General features: G+C 39.2%; 1 protein-coding gene across 1 annotated transcript; it reads right to left on the minus strand.

Annotated features, from left to right (window-relative positions):
- Nucleotides 1–352: 352 nt before the first annotated feature.
- LOC117416636 (deoxynucleotidyltransferase terminal-interacting protein 2-like) lies at nt 353–11,723 on the minus strand. Its single transcript, XM_034027913.3, has 7 exons — nt 11,556–11,723; nt 5,161–6,989; nt 4,533–4,671; nt 4,043–4,138; nt 2,969–3,133; nt 1,948–2,057; nt 353–1,551 (listed from the first exon to the last, which is right to left on the minus strand). The coding sequence occupies exons 1-7, from the start codon at nt 11,628–11,630 to the stop codon at nt 1,452–1,454; spliced, it is 2,514 nt and encodes an 837-aa protein (XP_033883804.2). The 5' UTR covers nt 11,631–11,723; the 3' UTR covers nt 353–1,451.
- Nucleotides 11,724–12,795: the final 1,072 nt, after the last annotated feature.

Consider the following 12,795-nt stretch of genomic DNA (forward strand, 5'->3'; position numbering starts at 1 on the left):
CTGTTGCCTGTTCTGCAACTGTAGAAATATTAAGCATTTCTTCACATGCTGTCACCTTTGCCTGTGTTTATGTATGTTTATTACAAAACACAGCGGTATTGCAGCACACAAAAACAGGACTTTCTTCATATCTTTCTCCATGGCTGTAGAACTTCCCAGCCTTCACTTCAAGATCATGTGATTTTCTTGTGTTTCTTGTGATTTTCTACTATTGAAGATGTGTAGTGTGAAAGGGAAATGTTCTCGGCACATTTGACAAGATGTTAGTGTACTCAGTCAGTACACATCCAGTGTGAAAGAGAAACGATCTGAGGATGTCTGTAAGTGTACCGTACTCAGTGTACTTCCAAGGCTCAAATGATGTTATCCTAAAGAACACAAATACCATTAGGATTAAAACTTGCAGCATGCATATCCAGTTTATGATTATACACAAAAAGATAACTGTGTCCGAAAGGCTTCATTTTTTCAATTGCCGTTAGTTTAATACTTACTGTTTCTGATCGTTTTAAATACTATATTTTATGCTGATGTATATTTAGTTATTGAAACATATATGTGGTTTACATTTTAAATACAACAGACATTTTAAAAAGGTATTCTTTATGTACTGCGTGGGACTTTATAATGGTACAGGATATAACAAACACTACCTATTTGAAAGTGTAGTCCACTGTCCTTAAATAGCTTAATACATTTATTTAAAAAAACAGATACTCCTTGTAAACATTAACAGGTGTCTGATATATGGAGAGAGGGGGGGGGAGGGGGGGGGGGGCGTGTATTGATATATTTAAGTAATTTCCTTTGCCTGCCAAATGTATCGCTAGGCTCTTTATGGACGAGATGGGAGCCCTGACTCAAAAATCCAGTCTAACATTTTTTATAGGATTTGCTATGCAACACCAGTAAGAGTTGGGGGCGATTACCTTCTCTTTTTAACAGGAATACATCATTCATTGTTAATATTTTCAGCAAGCATAGTGGCAAAGAAAATAACTGTGTTGCTGGAAAGAATGAAATCCCCCGTTGCACAATGATGGAATCATCTTATAGAAGTAATACGTTTAGAAAAAATAAGCTATGTAGCAGTGACAGCCCTAATGTTTAGGCATGTAAGCTCTTTGGAGGTACCTACAGTAGTCCCAGACACACTTGTCAGAAAACCACTCCTTGCTGTCAGATTGGGCACCTCATAGGGTGAACGCGCAAAACAGGCCTTTGAACGTGTGCTGAATTTGGTTGTTGTTTTAATCTCAATGTTTTCTCTTTTTTTTCTTCTTCTTGTTACACACATTACCTCTGTAATCCCCTTTACAGATACTTCACGTAATAAAATGAGAATTGATTAAGCAATTTCTCATGTGAATTTAAATTACATCCTCATTGCTTTGTAATTGTATTGCAGGGAAAGACAACATGGGGGCCGAGTCACAAAAGTCCAAGCCTGGTTATTTCTTCTTGCTGAATTTATTCTTCTTGCGATTCTTCTTGCCAGCTGCCAGGGCTGCCTTTTCTGTCATGATCTGCTTGTATTTCTTCTTGTTGTAACTAAAAAGTAAATAAACATTGATAACAGCATAAGAACATATTCTGAAATCTACAAACAAATACTGTTACTGTGACTAAAGACATGTTTTTGACCGAGTTAATGAGCCACCAGATATTATATTTACTATGCAAATAATGCTATCTACTTTATGACGCACAGTGCCAACCATATCCTTTCCTTCATGGTCTGATGCTACCTGCAATGTATCATCACTTTACATATCTGCAAACTAATCAAGTCACTTTTGAGCCGCCCATTCTTTTGGAGTCAGGGTTGCAGAAAACCAATTTACTACACTATGATTGTAAACTGAACACTGATCTTTCACAGGGATCAATGCACTTTGGTAGAATCATGCCTGCAATGTGACTGTGCAATGCAGAGGTAATACACACCTTCTGAAGTCACTATCAGCCATCAGTTCCTCCACTATTGTCCTCTTCCTCTGTTTCTTGGGAATCCGGGCATGATAGAAATCGACGGGACTGTCCACAACAGTACCAACCTGAAAAAAGAATGAACACTTTGCAAAACTCTGCCAGGCCTCCACAGAATTAAAGGTGGGTCTGACCAGTTTACATCCGTACACATGGAAAAGACTCCCATTGCAAAACAGTAATGCCAGCTTTACAGCTACCTTAACTAGTTACACCTGAGCTTGTACACACCTCCTCTAAGCGGAAATGACACAGCAAGCATCCAGTAAAGCTTTACTGCTTCAACTTAACATTACATTGTGGCATTACTAAGAAGATAACATTAAGAGCATTTGCTGACAGCCCTAAATTGCAGTCTTAAGCACATAACAAATAAATCCTATTTATCTTTCTAGCGCTTGAGAACAGTCGGGGCAGAAAAAAAGTTCAAAATACACACATGCTTCAGAGATGGAACATGAACAAATCTGAATACACTGAAACTCGACCAACAGTTAATGTTTATCCAATGCTATAGTTTAGCCTTTCAATCAATGGTTTTTTTTTTCTGTAGTTTTTAAATTGTTCACTTCCCAATGCTAATATGTACCTCATTAGAACAGGCCTATTTAGAAACAAAAATGTAATTTGTTGAAAATATATCTAAATTATACATTAATCTAGTAGCTGATATCGGAGTTGAATTTAAACGTTTAACAGTAAACTAAACTGAAGGCCCCAAACACAGGACCACTATAGCACACCTTGAAAAACATTAACACTAAAGCTTAATGTTATAAAAATAGTAAAGTGCAGAGAACATGTACTGTACTGCTAGTAGTTTCATATTAACCTTTACTGCTGCAGAAAGTAATTTCATTACAGTTTATATCTTTGTACAGGACATTTTTGTCGAGAACATTTTGGGTGCACGACCCCAAGTTTGAGTTTCACTGCTTAATGAAAGACAGAATTTTGAATTTTCCTGTGACACACATACCTGTAAATACTTAGGAAAGCCTTCTCTGTCGTTCTTCTTGTAAAAACGCTTTGGATCCATTGCTGACCTCATCTTCAGGGCTTTCAGATCATTTTTCAATTCAGTTGTCATTTCAGGAGCCTTCATGTTATACCAGCCATCACCGGTTGTCTTGGCACGTTCTTCCTAAAAGTATACAAAAAATAGTAAGGATACAAAAAGTTACACATGTGTTAGGCACTTGTTAATTCCTGGGCCAAAAAAATAAATAGATTAATTTAATTATATTTTTTCTGAGCAACAAAGTATGAGTGAAGCAGTTTTCTGCAATGAAGATCAAAGTTTTCTGTTTGAGGTTATCAGGGATGGAAATAAGGCTCCTATTGCATAGCAGTTTCACCCTTTCCAGGTTTTGATACAAGCTTGATTAGCCACAAGCTCAGGTGTGTCCAATTGAACTCATTGTAAAACCTGGACTGGATCAAACTTATGTAATAGGCGTCACATTGCCATCCCTGGTTATGTATTTAGAAATGTACTGTGAGAAACTGTACAGATCATTTCTTTGTGGAACAATATATGGGTAGGGATGAAAATAATGGGTAGGGCAGTACAATTATTATTATTATTATTATTATTATTATTATTTATTTCTTAGCAGACGCCCTTATCCAGGGCGACTTACAATTGTTACAAGATATCAAATTATTTTTTACATTCAACTACATTATTTTTTACACATTATTTTTACATACAATTACACATTTATACTGGAGCAATCTGGATAAAGTACCTTGCTCAAGGGTACAGCAGCAGTGTCCTCCACGGGGATTGAACCCACGACCCTCCGGTCAAGAGTCCAGAGCCCTAACCACTACTCCACACTGCTGCAATAAACCACCAAAGTGTGGTTACTTTTTTTCAATTGCCTAGTACAGACTTAAGCACCACAAAATGCAGACAAGTTGCATATGTTCCTCATCTTGTGAAAACAAAATGGTTTCTATTAGAATCGTTTAACATTGATTTGGGTTCATTTAAATTTTGTTTCTTCTACATTTTCACCGTTGGAGAAATTAAGCTAACTTCACTTACTCTGCGCTTCTTTCTGAGCTGCTGGAGAGACTCCTTGTAAGGTGGGACTGATTCCTTCTTCTCAAAATCTGGAGTTATCACACTTTTCTCCAACAGCTAGCAATAAAACAGCGGGATTAGTACACTTTCTAATATCCCAGGAGGGTTCATTAAATACCACAAGTTTTTAACCAAACATTAAACAATACACCAATTACACATATTCCATTATGTTTGTTCTTTGATTAAATACAGATGCTCAAACAGGGAGTGTTACCTGGCTTCACATTACTAAAGCACCCAATAGAAACATCAATGTAATATTCAAATATCAATGTAATCGTATGGCTTCTAGATGTTCAAATGAGTACAAATGCATGCAAAGCAGTTTCTTGGGTTTGAAAATGTTAATGCTATATTGTATTTAACACCATTTAAAATCTGACTTGGTGAAGACAACTTGGCTAATAAACAAATATTGCTTTACTAGGGGCTTGATGGAATACCGTACCACATCTTTATTATTTTGTTCCTTCAGCTTTTTAAGAGCACTTGGGGCACTTTTCTGCTTCTTTGCATCAAAGCTGATGTACAGTCCCCCAATTCCTTTGAGATTTAAACCAGGGTCTATGCTGCTAGAAAACTCCATCCTGCAAGGCAGAAAAAAAATGTTCGAAACATACATTCTCCACCTGAAAAATGAAAATGTACACCACCACAACCTAGATGCATCATATGGAAATGAAAAACTGCACTACATCAATGTGTTCAAGGATTCTACACACAGTTTATGGACTTTTTTGGTAAATGAATACAATTATATCGGATCAATAAAGATATATGGAATAAGTTCAGCACTTAGAATAGGAGAGGAACAGGTGTTCTTAGTTATTCTTAAAGACTGCAGTGAAATACTTGAGACAGATATCTCACCAATTTCTATTAGAATGTACTTTTCTATACCCTTTTAAGAAATGTAACAGTATCAGAATAAATATTAACCTACAAAAAGTTTAAATTTAAATAGACCGAAAAACACACACTTACATTAGGGAAACTAAACGTATTTCTTGTTTTTAAAGAATTTGTATTGGACCACAAGACATTTTTTACTTCAAACCAAAACCTGCAATACTTACAACGCTGGTTTTCGTCTTTTATACAGAACTTCAGCCTCCTCGTCGTCGTCTTCCTCTTCATCAATAAATTCCTCTTCTGATTCTTTACCCTGGTCCCCTTCCTTATCACTTTCAGCTTCCTCCTCCTCACTGTCTTTCGTTCCACTTTCTAGATAATACTTTCTGCTTGGCTCAAATCCAGGTTGTGTGTCTATTACAAACAGCCCGTTCTCTTGAGCTGAAAGGTTTTCAGAAGGCCTGGGTTTGGATGGCCCTGGTTCTCTATCTTGGATGCTGTTCACATCACTAGCATCCATCTCCTCCTCACTGTCTGAACAATCACTGCCCTCATCACTGATGAGCAGCAAACTAATGACTTTGGGTTGTTTAGGTGAAGCTTTGATTGTTTCCAAGCTCAGCAGATTTCTACACTGTTGATTCTGGTTCTCATCTTCACGGTCAGGGTCAGCATCCTTGTACCCTGAAACACTCTCTTTGCCCTGCTTGCTCTTGCCATCCGCCACTTCAATATTTATGCTCTCACAATCTAGTTCAATCACCATTGTCTGATCATTGTCCTCTACTTTCCCATGAGATGCTGTGGTTTCAGGTTCAGAAATAATCTGCTCCTCGTTTTTGCTGACCGTTTTGGAGTTGTGAAGACCAGGACCTTCTGAATCAGCAGTTTTTTGGATGTCCTCTTCATGTTCTTCGCTGGGTTTTGTTTCTTCTTTCCTGGGAGAAGCAGCAGCAGGAAGCACCAGCTCCATTTCTTCATCGTCACTCGGAGCCTCTACAATAGTTTCCGGCTGCGACACAACCTGGCGATTGCACCGTGATCCTGTGCGACTGCTGCTTGGAGTTTCGGATACCACTTCCGACCTGGATTCTACCCTGCGGTTCCCTTTTGTTGGGCTGCCAGCAACACTAGAAACAGATTCCGATTCGGACCACGATATAACTTCCTCTTGCTGCGACTGGGATATATTCCTCCTGCTTGTACGTCTTGTTGACTTTGGACTACTGGTGGACTGTTCTCTGCAAACCGCAACTTCAGGGTCTTTCGAAGGTGACGGCGGGGAGCATTTCTCAACCTCTGTTACTCCTTTCTGGAGGGACTCTGAGGCAGGCTGGCCTTTCGCTTGCCTACTCCTTGTTGTTCGGCGTACAACAGTTGCTTCAAGACCAGAGCACCAAGACTCTGCCTCAGAAACTTCAGTGTCCTCATTTTGGGACTTTTCAGCATTTAGAGATAGGTCTTCGCTGCTTCTGCTTCTGGTTGTTCTTTGGTTTTGTGAGGACTGGACATCTGAAGTAACTGTGGAGCAGGATTCTGCTTCCGAAAACTCAGTATCCTCGCTCTGAGACTTGGCGCCAGGCTTTGTTTTTAACACTGCTCTGCTCCTCAAACTCCTGGTTGCTCTTCGGTTATCAGTGGCTTGGACTGCAGAAACAGAAGAGGAACATGACTCTGCTTCAGAGATGTCGGCTTCCTCACCTTGCAACTTGCCCACTACTTTCTTATGGGAGGGGGCACTACTTCTACGACTGCGTGTTAATTGTTGATCATGAAGCGACTGCACTGCCAGTACTGTGGAGCAGCACGACTCAACCTCAGAAACATCAGCATCATTCATCGACTCCGGCTGAGATGCACTTCTGGCCTGTCTGCTTCTGGTCATCATTTTGACAGCAGAGCTCTGCACCTCTGAGGAGACAGAGGATTGGGAGTCCCTTTCTTCTGCTCCCTCATGCTCAGACTCACTGATGGCTTCTGACAATACCTCTCCTTTGGTCTGTCTGCTACTGGTTGCTCTTTGCCTAGCTGGAGTATTACTTCTGGAGGCAGCCTGGTTAAAATAAAAAGAAAAAAAAGTTATATTTTAAAAAGAAGTTGTGTTTTGATTACCATCCCACCTCCCAAAAGAGTTCTGAATGGTTATGTTAGAGCCATTAACATTTGGATTACTTTTTTGTACAGAGCCTTCTGTTACTATCATTTAATATTTCAATATTGTGTATGCAAGTGTCCATCTCTTTAAAAGCAGTAGTTCCCAACCTTTTTCAAGGTATGGACCACCTTGGTGTTAGGATTTTTTCCATGGACCACCTTGGTGTTAGGATTTTTTCCATGGACCACACATTTTTTCACAACAGCATTTTTAAACTAATTCTTATGTGTATGTGTCAGACTTGTAGGACTCGAATAATTTTTCGTGACTCGGACTCGATATTAATGAGTCCTTTTTTATTTTATTACACAAGTAATATTGCAGTTATTATGAAATCTGTGCACAATAAAAACCCACCCAACAAAGCATTAGCCAATCACTGGTTAGTCGTGTTGTCTTTGTAGCCAATCACAGTAAGAATAAGAAATTGAAAGCGAGTTAGGTTGCAGTGTAAACAAACCCCCACTCAAATCCAACTGGTTGTTAACACAACTGCAACTATCGCAGACCAGGTTTTTTTCTTCTTTTTCTTTTGCCTTAAGTTTTATAAGGAATAATTAATGTCAGCATGGTAAACAAGTAAGTATTTCCCTTTATTACTTTAAACCGTGTTCTAAGTTTAAGCTCTGTAGAAATACATTTCTAAAACTGCATTCTTGAAAAATACGTAATTTTATTTTGCTGAGCCAAACACTGCATTTGAACAGAAGAACCTCATCCCAACCGTCAAGCATGGTGGGGGGAGTGTGATGGTTTGGGGCTGCTTTGCTGCCTCAGGACCTGGACGGCTTGCCATCATTGACACAACCATGAATTCTGCATTGTATCAGAAGATTCTAGAGGAGAATGTCAGGCCATTGGTCCGTGAGCTGAAGCTGAACCGAAAGTTGGTCATGCAGCAAGACAATGATCCTAAACATACAAGCAGATCTACAAAAGAATGGCTGCAGAAGAAGAAATTTTGCATTTTAGAATGGCCTAGTCAAAGTCCGGACCTAAACCCCATCAATTATGTTGTGGCAGGACCTAAAGCGAGCTGTCCATGCAAGAAAGCCCTCAAATGTCACAGAGTTAAAGCAGTTCTGTAAGGAGGAATGGGCCAAAATTTCTCAAAACCAATGTGAGAGACTGACCAACAGTTACAGGAAACGCTTAGTTGAAGTCATTGCTGCTCAAGGGGGTGCCACCAGTTACTGAATCTAAAGGTTCACATACTTTTTCACACATGGATATTGAATGTTGAATCATTTGTGGATACTTTTTTCAACATTTTATGTATCACGTTTTTGTGTCATTTGTTTAATCACGTTATCCTTATCTATTATTAGGACTTCGATTAAGATTTAATAACATTTTAGATTTGAAATATCTGAAAATCCTAAGGGGTTCACAAACTTTTTCTTGGCACTGTAGGTTATTAAAATGTGCCTTGCGCCCTGAACTAGGACATGAACGACAGGTCGAAATACATTGAAATTGTTCAGTATGTGATGTTCTCTATGCGGCATAGACTGCCATGCGCCATACAGCAACACATTGGTAGAGTTCATTTTTGCAGGGGGGGGGGGGGGGGGGTGCTCCCCGCACGTCATTTAGCCCATCATGAAATTTAATTGCTGACCCCTGCTCTGAGGGCATCAGATGATTCTAGGGCATTTGCCAAGCTTTCCCACCTTTCATTTTCAGAGCTCGGCAACTCTACAAAATCAAGCCACCCTGACCCTAACCCAACCCTAACCTTAAGCAACCCCAGCCCTAAAACATAACCCTACCCAATACCTAACCATTACGAATCATCTGATGCCCTCAGGACACTATTTAGTGGATATTCCTTTGTGCTGCAGCCAGCCTCCCGCAGCAACTTTTCAGAGCTGCGCTGGACTGTGCAAGATCTGCACAGATTTCAGCAATTGGAGCTTAGTGACTTCACGCAGCAGCCCTCGAAGAATGCACATCTGTGCAGAACTGTGCATATCCGCTATAAGAACACGACCCAGTGGCGACGCGTAGGGGGCACACGCCTGGTCACATGCCCCCCCCCCAGATTTCTGCCAGGCAGTGGCTTAGCCATGCGTTTCAAATTTCTGTTTGTGATTGGGATATTTACTGTCATTCGTGAGCGGTTCGAACTTTGAACTCTTCTGATTGGACAATGCACACAGCTTTTACACTTTACAGTCCAAACGAACACGCAACGTGACATAACACTGAGTGAGACAGACGAGAAATATGGCCTGACACCGGTAGGGGGAAGGAAAAAATTCAAAAATTAGCTATTTGTTTTGGTCGCTCTAATTTGAACCGTCTGAAGATAACAAGCTAGCAGCTACCATCGGCAGTCCTGCGCCAGTCAAAAGGTAATTAAATTAGTCAGGATTTGTGAGATTAAATAAAACCGTTTGCCTTGAACACAAAATGTTAGTTAATAAAAATGAACAACCAGAAAAAAGATTCTTTATTTTTCGAAAATAAAACGTCAATGCATGAAACGTATGGCAATTTAGGAAAATAAGGCTTGACGTCACGACAAATTCTTATAAACACAGATGGCGAATATGGAAACGGTAGCGATAAGAAATGTTCTTACTGTACCTAATGTTAACCCCTGTAATTCCGCCCCTTTCACCACCCCACCACTTGTTTGTTGCCTAACCGACAACTATATATATTAGTTTCATTTATCATGCCTTTGCACAGAAAAAAGCACAGTACAGTACTCCCTTAATTGAGTCCTCGCAGTGTAACCAGGGATAACGTGTGAAACTGGTCGGCTTGAAAACACGGTTTTATTGCTAAAGATCGGTATAATACTTGTAAATGGCGCAGGCTGTTTTGGATTTTGAAGCAAAACGATGCTTAAATTCCCTTTGCTACCAAATTCTTCATCTGCAGCAGCAGGTTTCTAAGTAGTCGATGTAGCTGACCCTGTATTAAAATAAATACATCTACTCTGTCTCCTGCTTTATACAGTTATTTATTAAACAGTGTATCACCACTATCTATGCATAGGTGTCATGTTGTAGCTAGCTAGATAATACAAGTTGGAAACAAGTTGTGTATCGGGTTGAAATTACACTCGTCTCAGCGATTACCGTCACAAAACGATAAGCTACATTTCATCAAAACATTTTTCTATCTCAATTTTGTTTTCATTGCGTTTTTTCACCCGTCCCCTAAATTAAATATATTCACGTCAAGGTGTTTTCGGTAAATAACAAAAGCTGCATTAAGTTTCCCAAAATCATTTGTGTGTAAGATTAGCCCTTATTTTTTACATTTAAAAACAATAATAAAAAAAAAAAAACCTACTTCACTAACTTGTCAGTTTTTCACTGCTACCATCTAGTTGTTACACTCTTTTTATGCTTGTTTGTTTTTGCAGGTAGCTTCCTAAAACAAAATCTAATTAACATTTCTAAAATCAAAAACATTATTGTAAGCATCAACTTCATCAATGACACGTGTGCAAGCAATGAGGTGTGTCAGGTTCACAGGCTGGGACTAGTTCATTGTGTAAAATAAGGAGGGGTGGAGAATCTGGTGCGTTCCATTCCCAACAAAACAAGTTAACCATTCTGAATCATAAAACCGTTTAAACATATTGTTAAGGTGTCGTAAAAAGGGGGGGGGGGGTCTTGACCCCCTCGTCCCCTCTGGGATCTGCGCCTATGGCTGCCAGAGTTTATTATTTAAAAATAAAAATATATATGTGTATGTTTTTCGTAAGTGGGTAGACAATATGTAAGTGTGCAGTTTATTTCAAACCTTAATAACAACCAAAGAGTGTCTAAGAGCATCCACTGTTATATTTGTTCTCGTGTGAGACTTTTTCAGTCAGCGAAAAGATGTGCTAAAAACGGAGTGAATTTGATGTAGCCCTGTTAAAATGGCAAAAAGACAGCTACTTTTGGAGTTTTTCTACAACAAAAAAGCCAAACCACCAACGCCAGAGACATTAACAGAACCCGAACCTGACTCTTCTGTAGTTATGTTATTAACAGCACGAGAGTGTGACGATACTTCCATTTTAACGCTCAGATTAGTGCAGGTGCAGCTGTCGATTAAGAGGCCATTGCCTGTAAAAATTTAAAATGTTGTTTGCAGCTCTCTTGACACGACCAGAGCAGAATATTGCGGAGATTGATGCAATTGGTCTCGTCGTCTCGCGTATGGCCTTGTGTTATCCAAATATTATCATGCCAACTTTTAGGTGTTTTTAAACTCTAAAACAAAATTGGTCAGCCTCTCGAACTTCAAGGGTAGCAAACAGTTCTCATGAGACTTGACTGTTTTATTATGAAAAGGAGAGAGACAGCACAATCAACAATACACACACACACATAGCAGCAGCGTGCGATACACATGTGCCTTGTACAAAAAATAAAAATACCGCACTTGTATTGTAAATAAAACATTAGTTGAAAACCGCATTCTATAAGAAAGACAATACAAAGTAAACCTTACCGTCTTAATCGGCGTTTCGGACACTTTAGTCCCGACAGGCGACTCTACGCATGTTCCCCTCCTGGTAACCACCATGTTGCTAACTTACCTCTAACTTCCGCTTGTGGGAAAAGCAGACTCTACTAATCAACAGATACTACGTCCGACAGGCGTGAGTGTTGCAGGAAGAAAAATAGGGCAACACTTTTAAATCAATCAAATGTGACATTATTTACTTGTATTTCTTTTTCTTTGTTATTAATATTTTACTAGCAAGTAGATTATCGAAATCAGCAAGAGCGTTAAAAGCTCAAATTGCTTTCATTATTATAACAGCTGTTTGAATATATCATGTAACTACAATGTATATTACAAATGGATTGCTGCAATGCCCTATTCTCTGGAATTCTAAACTGTGTTCTGTCACGATTGCAGCTTGTACAAAAATGCTGCAGCCAGGGTGCTAACCAAAACAAAAAAAGTGAGCACATTACCCCAGTTTTAGCCAAGGGCGCTGGAACGAGGGATGCGGAAGCTCCCCCGGCTTTGCATGGCTTCCATCATATACAGGTGTTACAGTTTTGTTCAATGGCTTTCAGCACCCCCACTTTAAAAATTGTTCCAGTACCACTGGTGTTAGCTGCCCTCCACTGGCTCCCGGTGCTGTCCAGGATTGACTTTAAGGTATCACCTATAAAGCCCTAAACGGTTTGGCTCAGGGCCTATTTGAAGGATCTTATGACTCCGGCCACTCCGATCCCAAGATGCAGGGCTGCTATCTGTCCAAAGGATTTTAAAGCAAAGGACATGTGGTAGAGCATTCAGTCATAGGGCACCTGAACTCTGGAACGCTCTACCATGGACAGTCAGACGCACCTACATTGGCAATTTTTAAAAAATAAATTTAAAACATACTTTTATAATAGGGCTTTTATATCTTTATAATATTTATTTTTTATATCGTTTTATTCTTATTTATTCGGTTTGAGTTCCTCATCTGTTGCTTTTATTTGCTTTAATTTCAAAATCTTGTTTTCTTTTGGTGTTTTTATTGTTTATATTGTACTACATGTACTTCTGAATGTCCTTTTTCTTGTTAAAGCACCTTGGGATGGCTTGCCATGAAAGACACTTTATAAATAAAATTTGATTTGATAATGATTTCATAAACCTATTAAATGCATAAAACTGTAAAGTTCAACAGACAACTGTTTGTTGTCTTACTAGCCTAACATAATACTTGTTGTAAACTTACATACAT

This window comes from Acipenser ruthenus, chromosome 12, assembly GCF_902713425.1.
Source record: "Acipenser ruthenus chromosome 12, fAciRut3.2 maternal haplotype, whole genome shotgun sequence".
Lineage (NCBI taxonomy): Eukaryota > Metazoa > Chordata > Actinopteri > Acipenseriformes > Acipenseridae > Acipenser > Acipenser ruthenus.

Coding starts and splice junctions, on each gene's coding strand:
- LOC117416636 (XM_034027913.3), bottom strand. CDS start 11,630: ATGGTGGTTACCAGGAGGGGAACATGCGTAGAGTCGCCTGTCGGGACT. Junction 4,672..5,160: donor AAAAGACGAAAACCAGCGTT/GTAAGTATTGCA, acceptor TCTGCCTTGCAG/GATGGAGTTTTCTAGCAGCA. Junction 2,058..2,968: donor GCTTTCCTAAGTATTTACAG/GTATGTGTGTCA, acceptor TTCTTTTTTCAG/GTTGGTACTGTTGTGGACAG.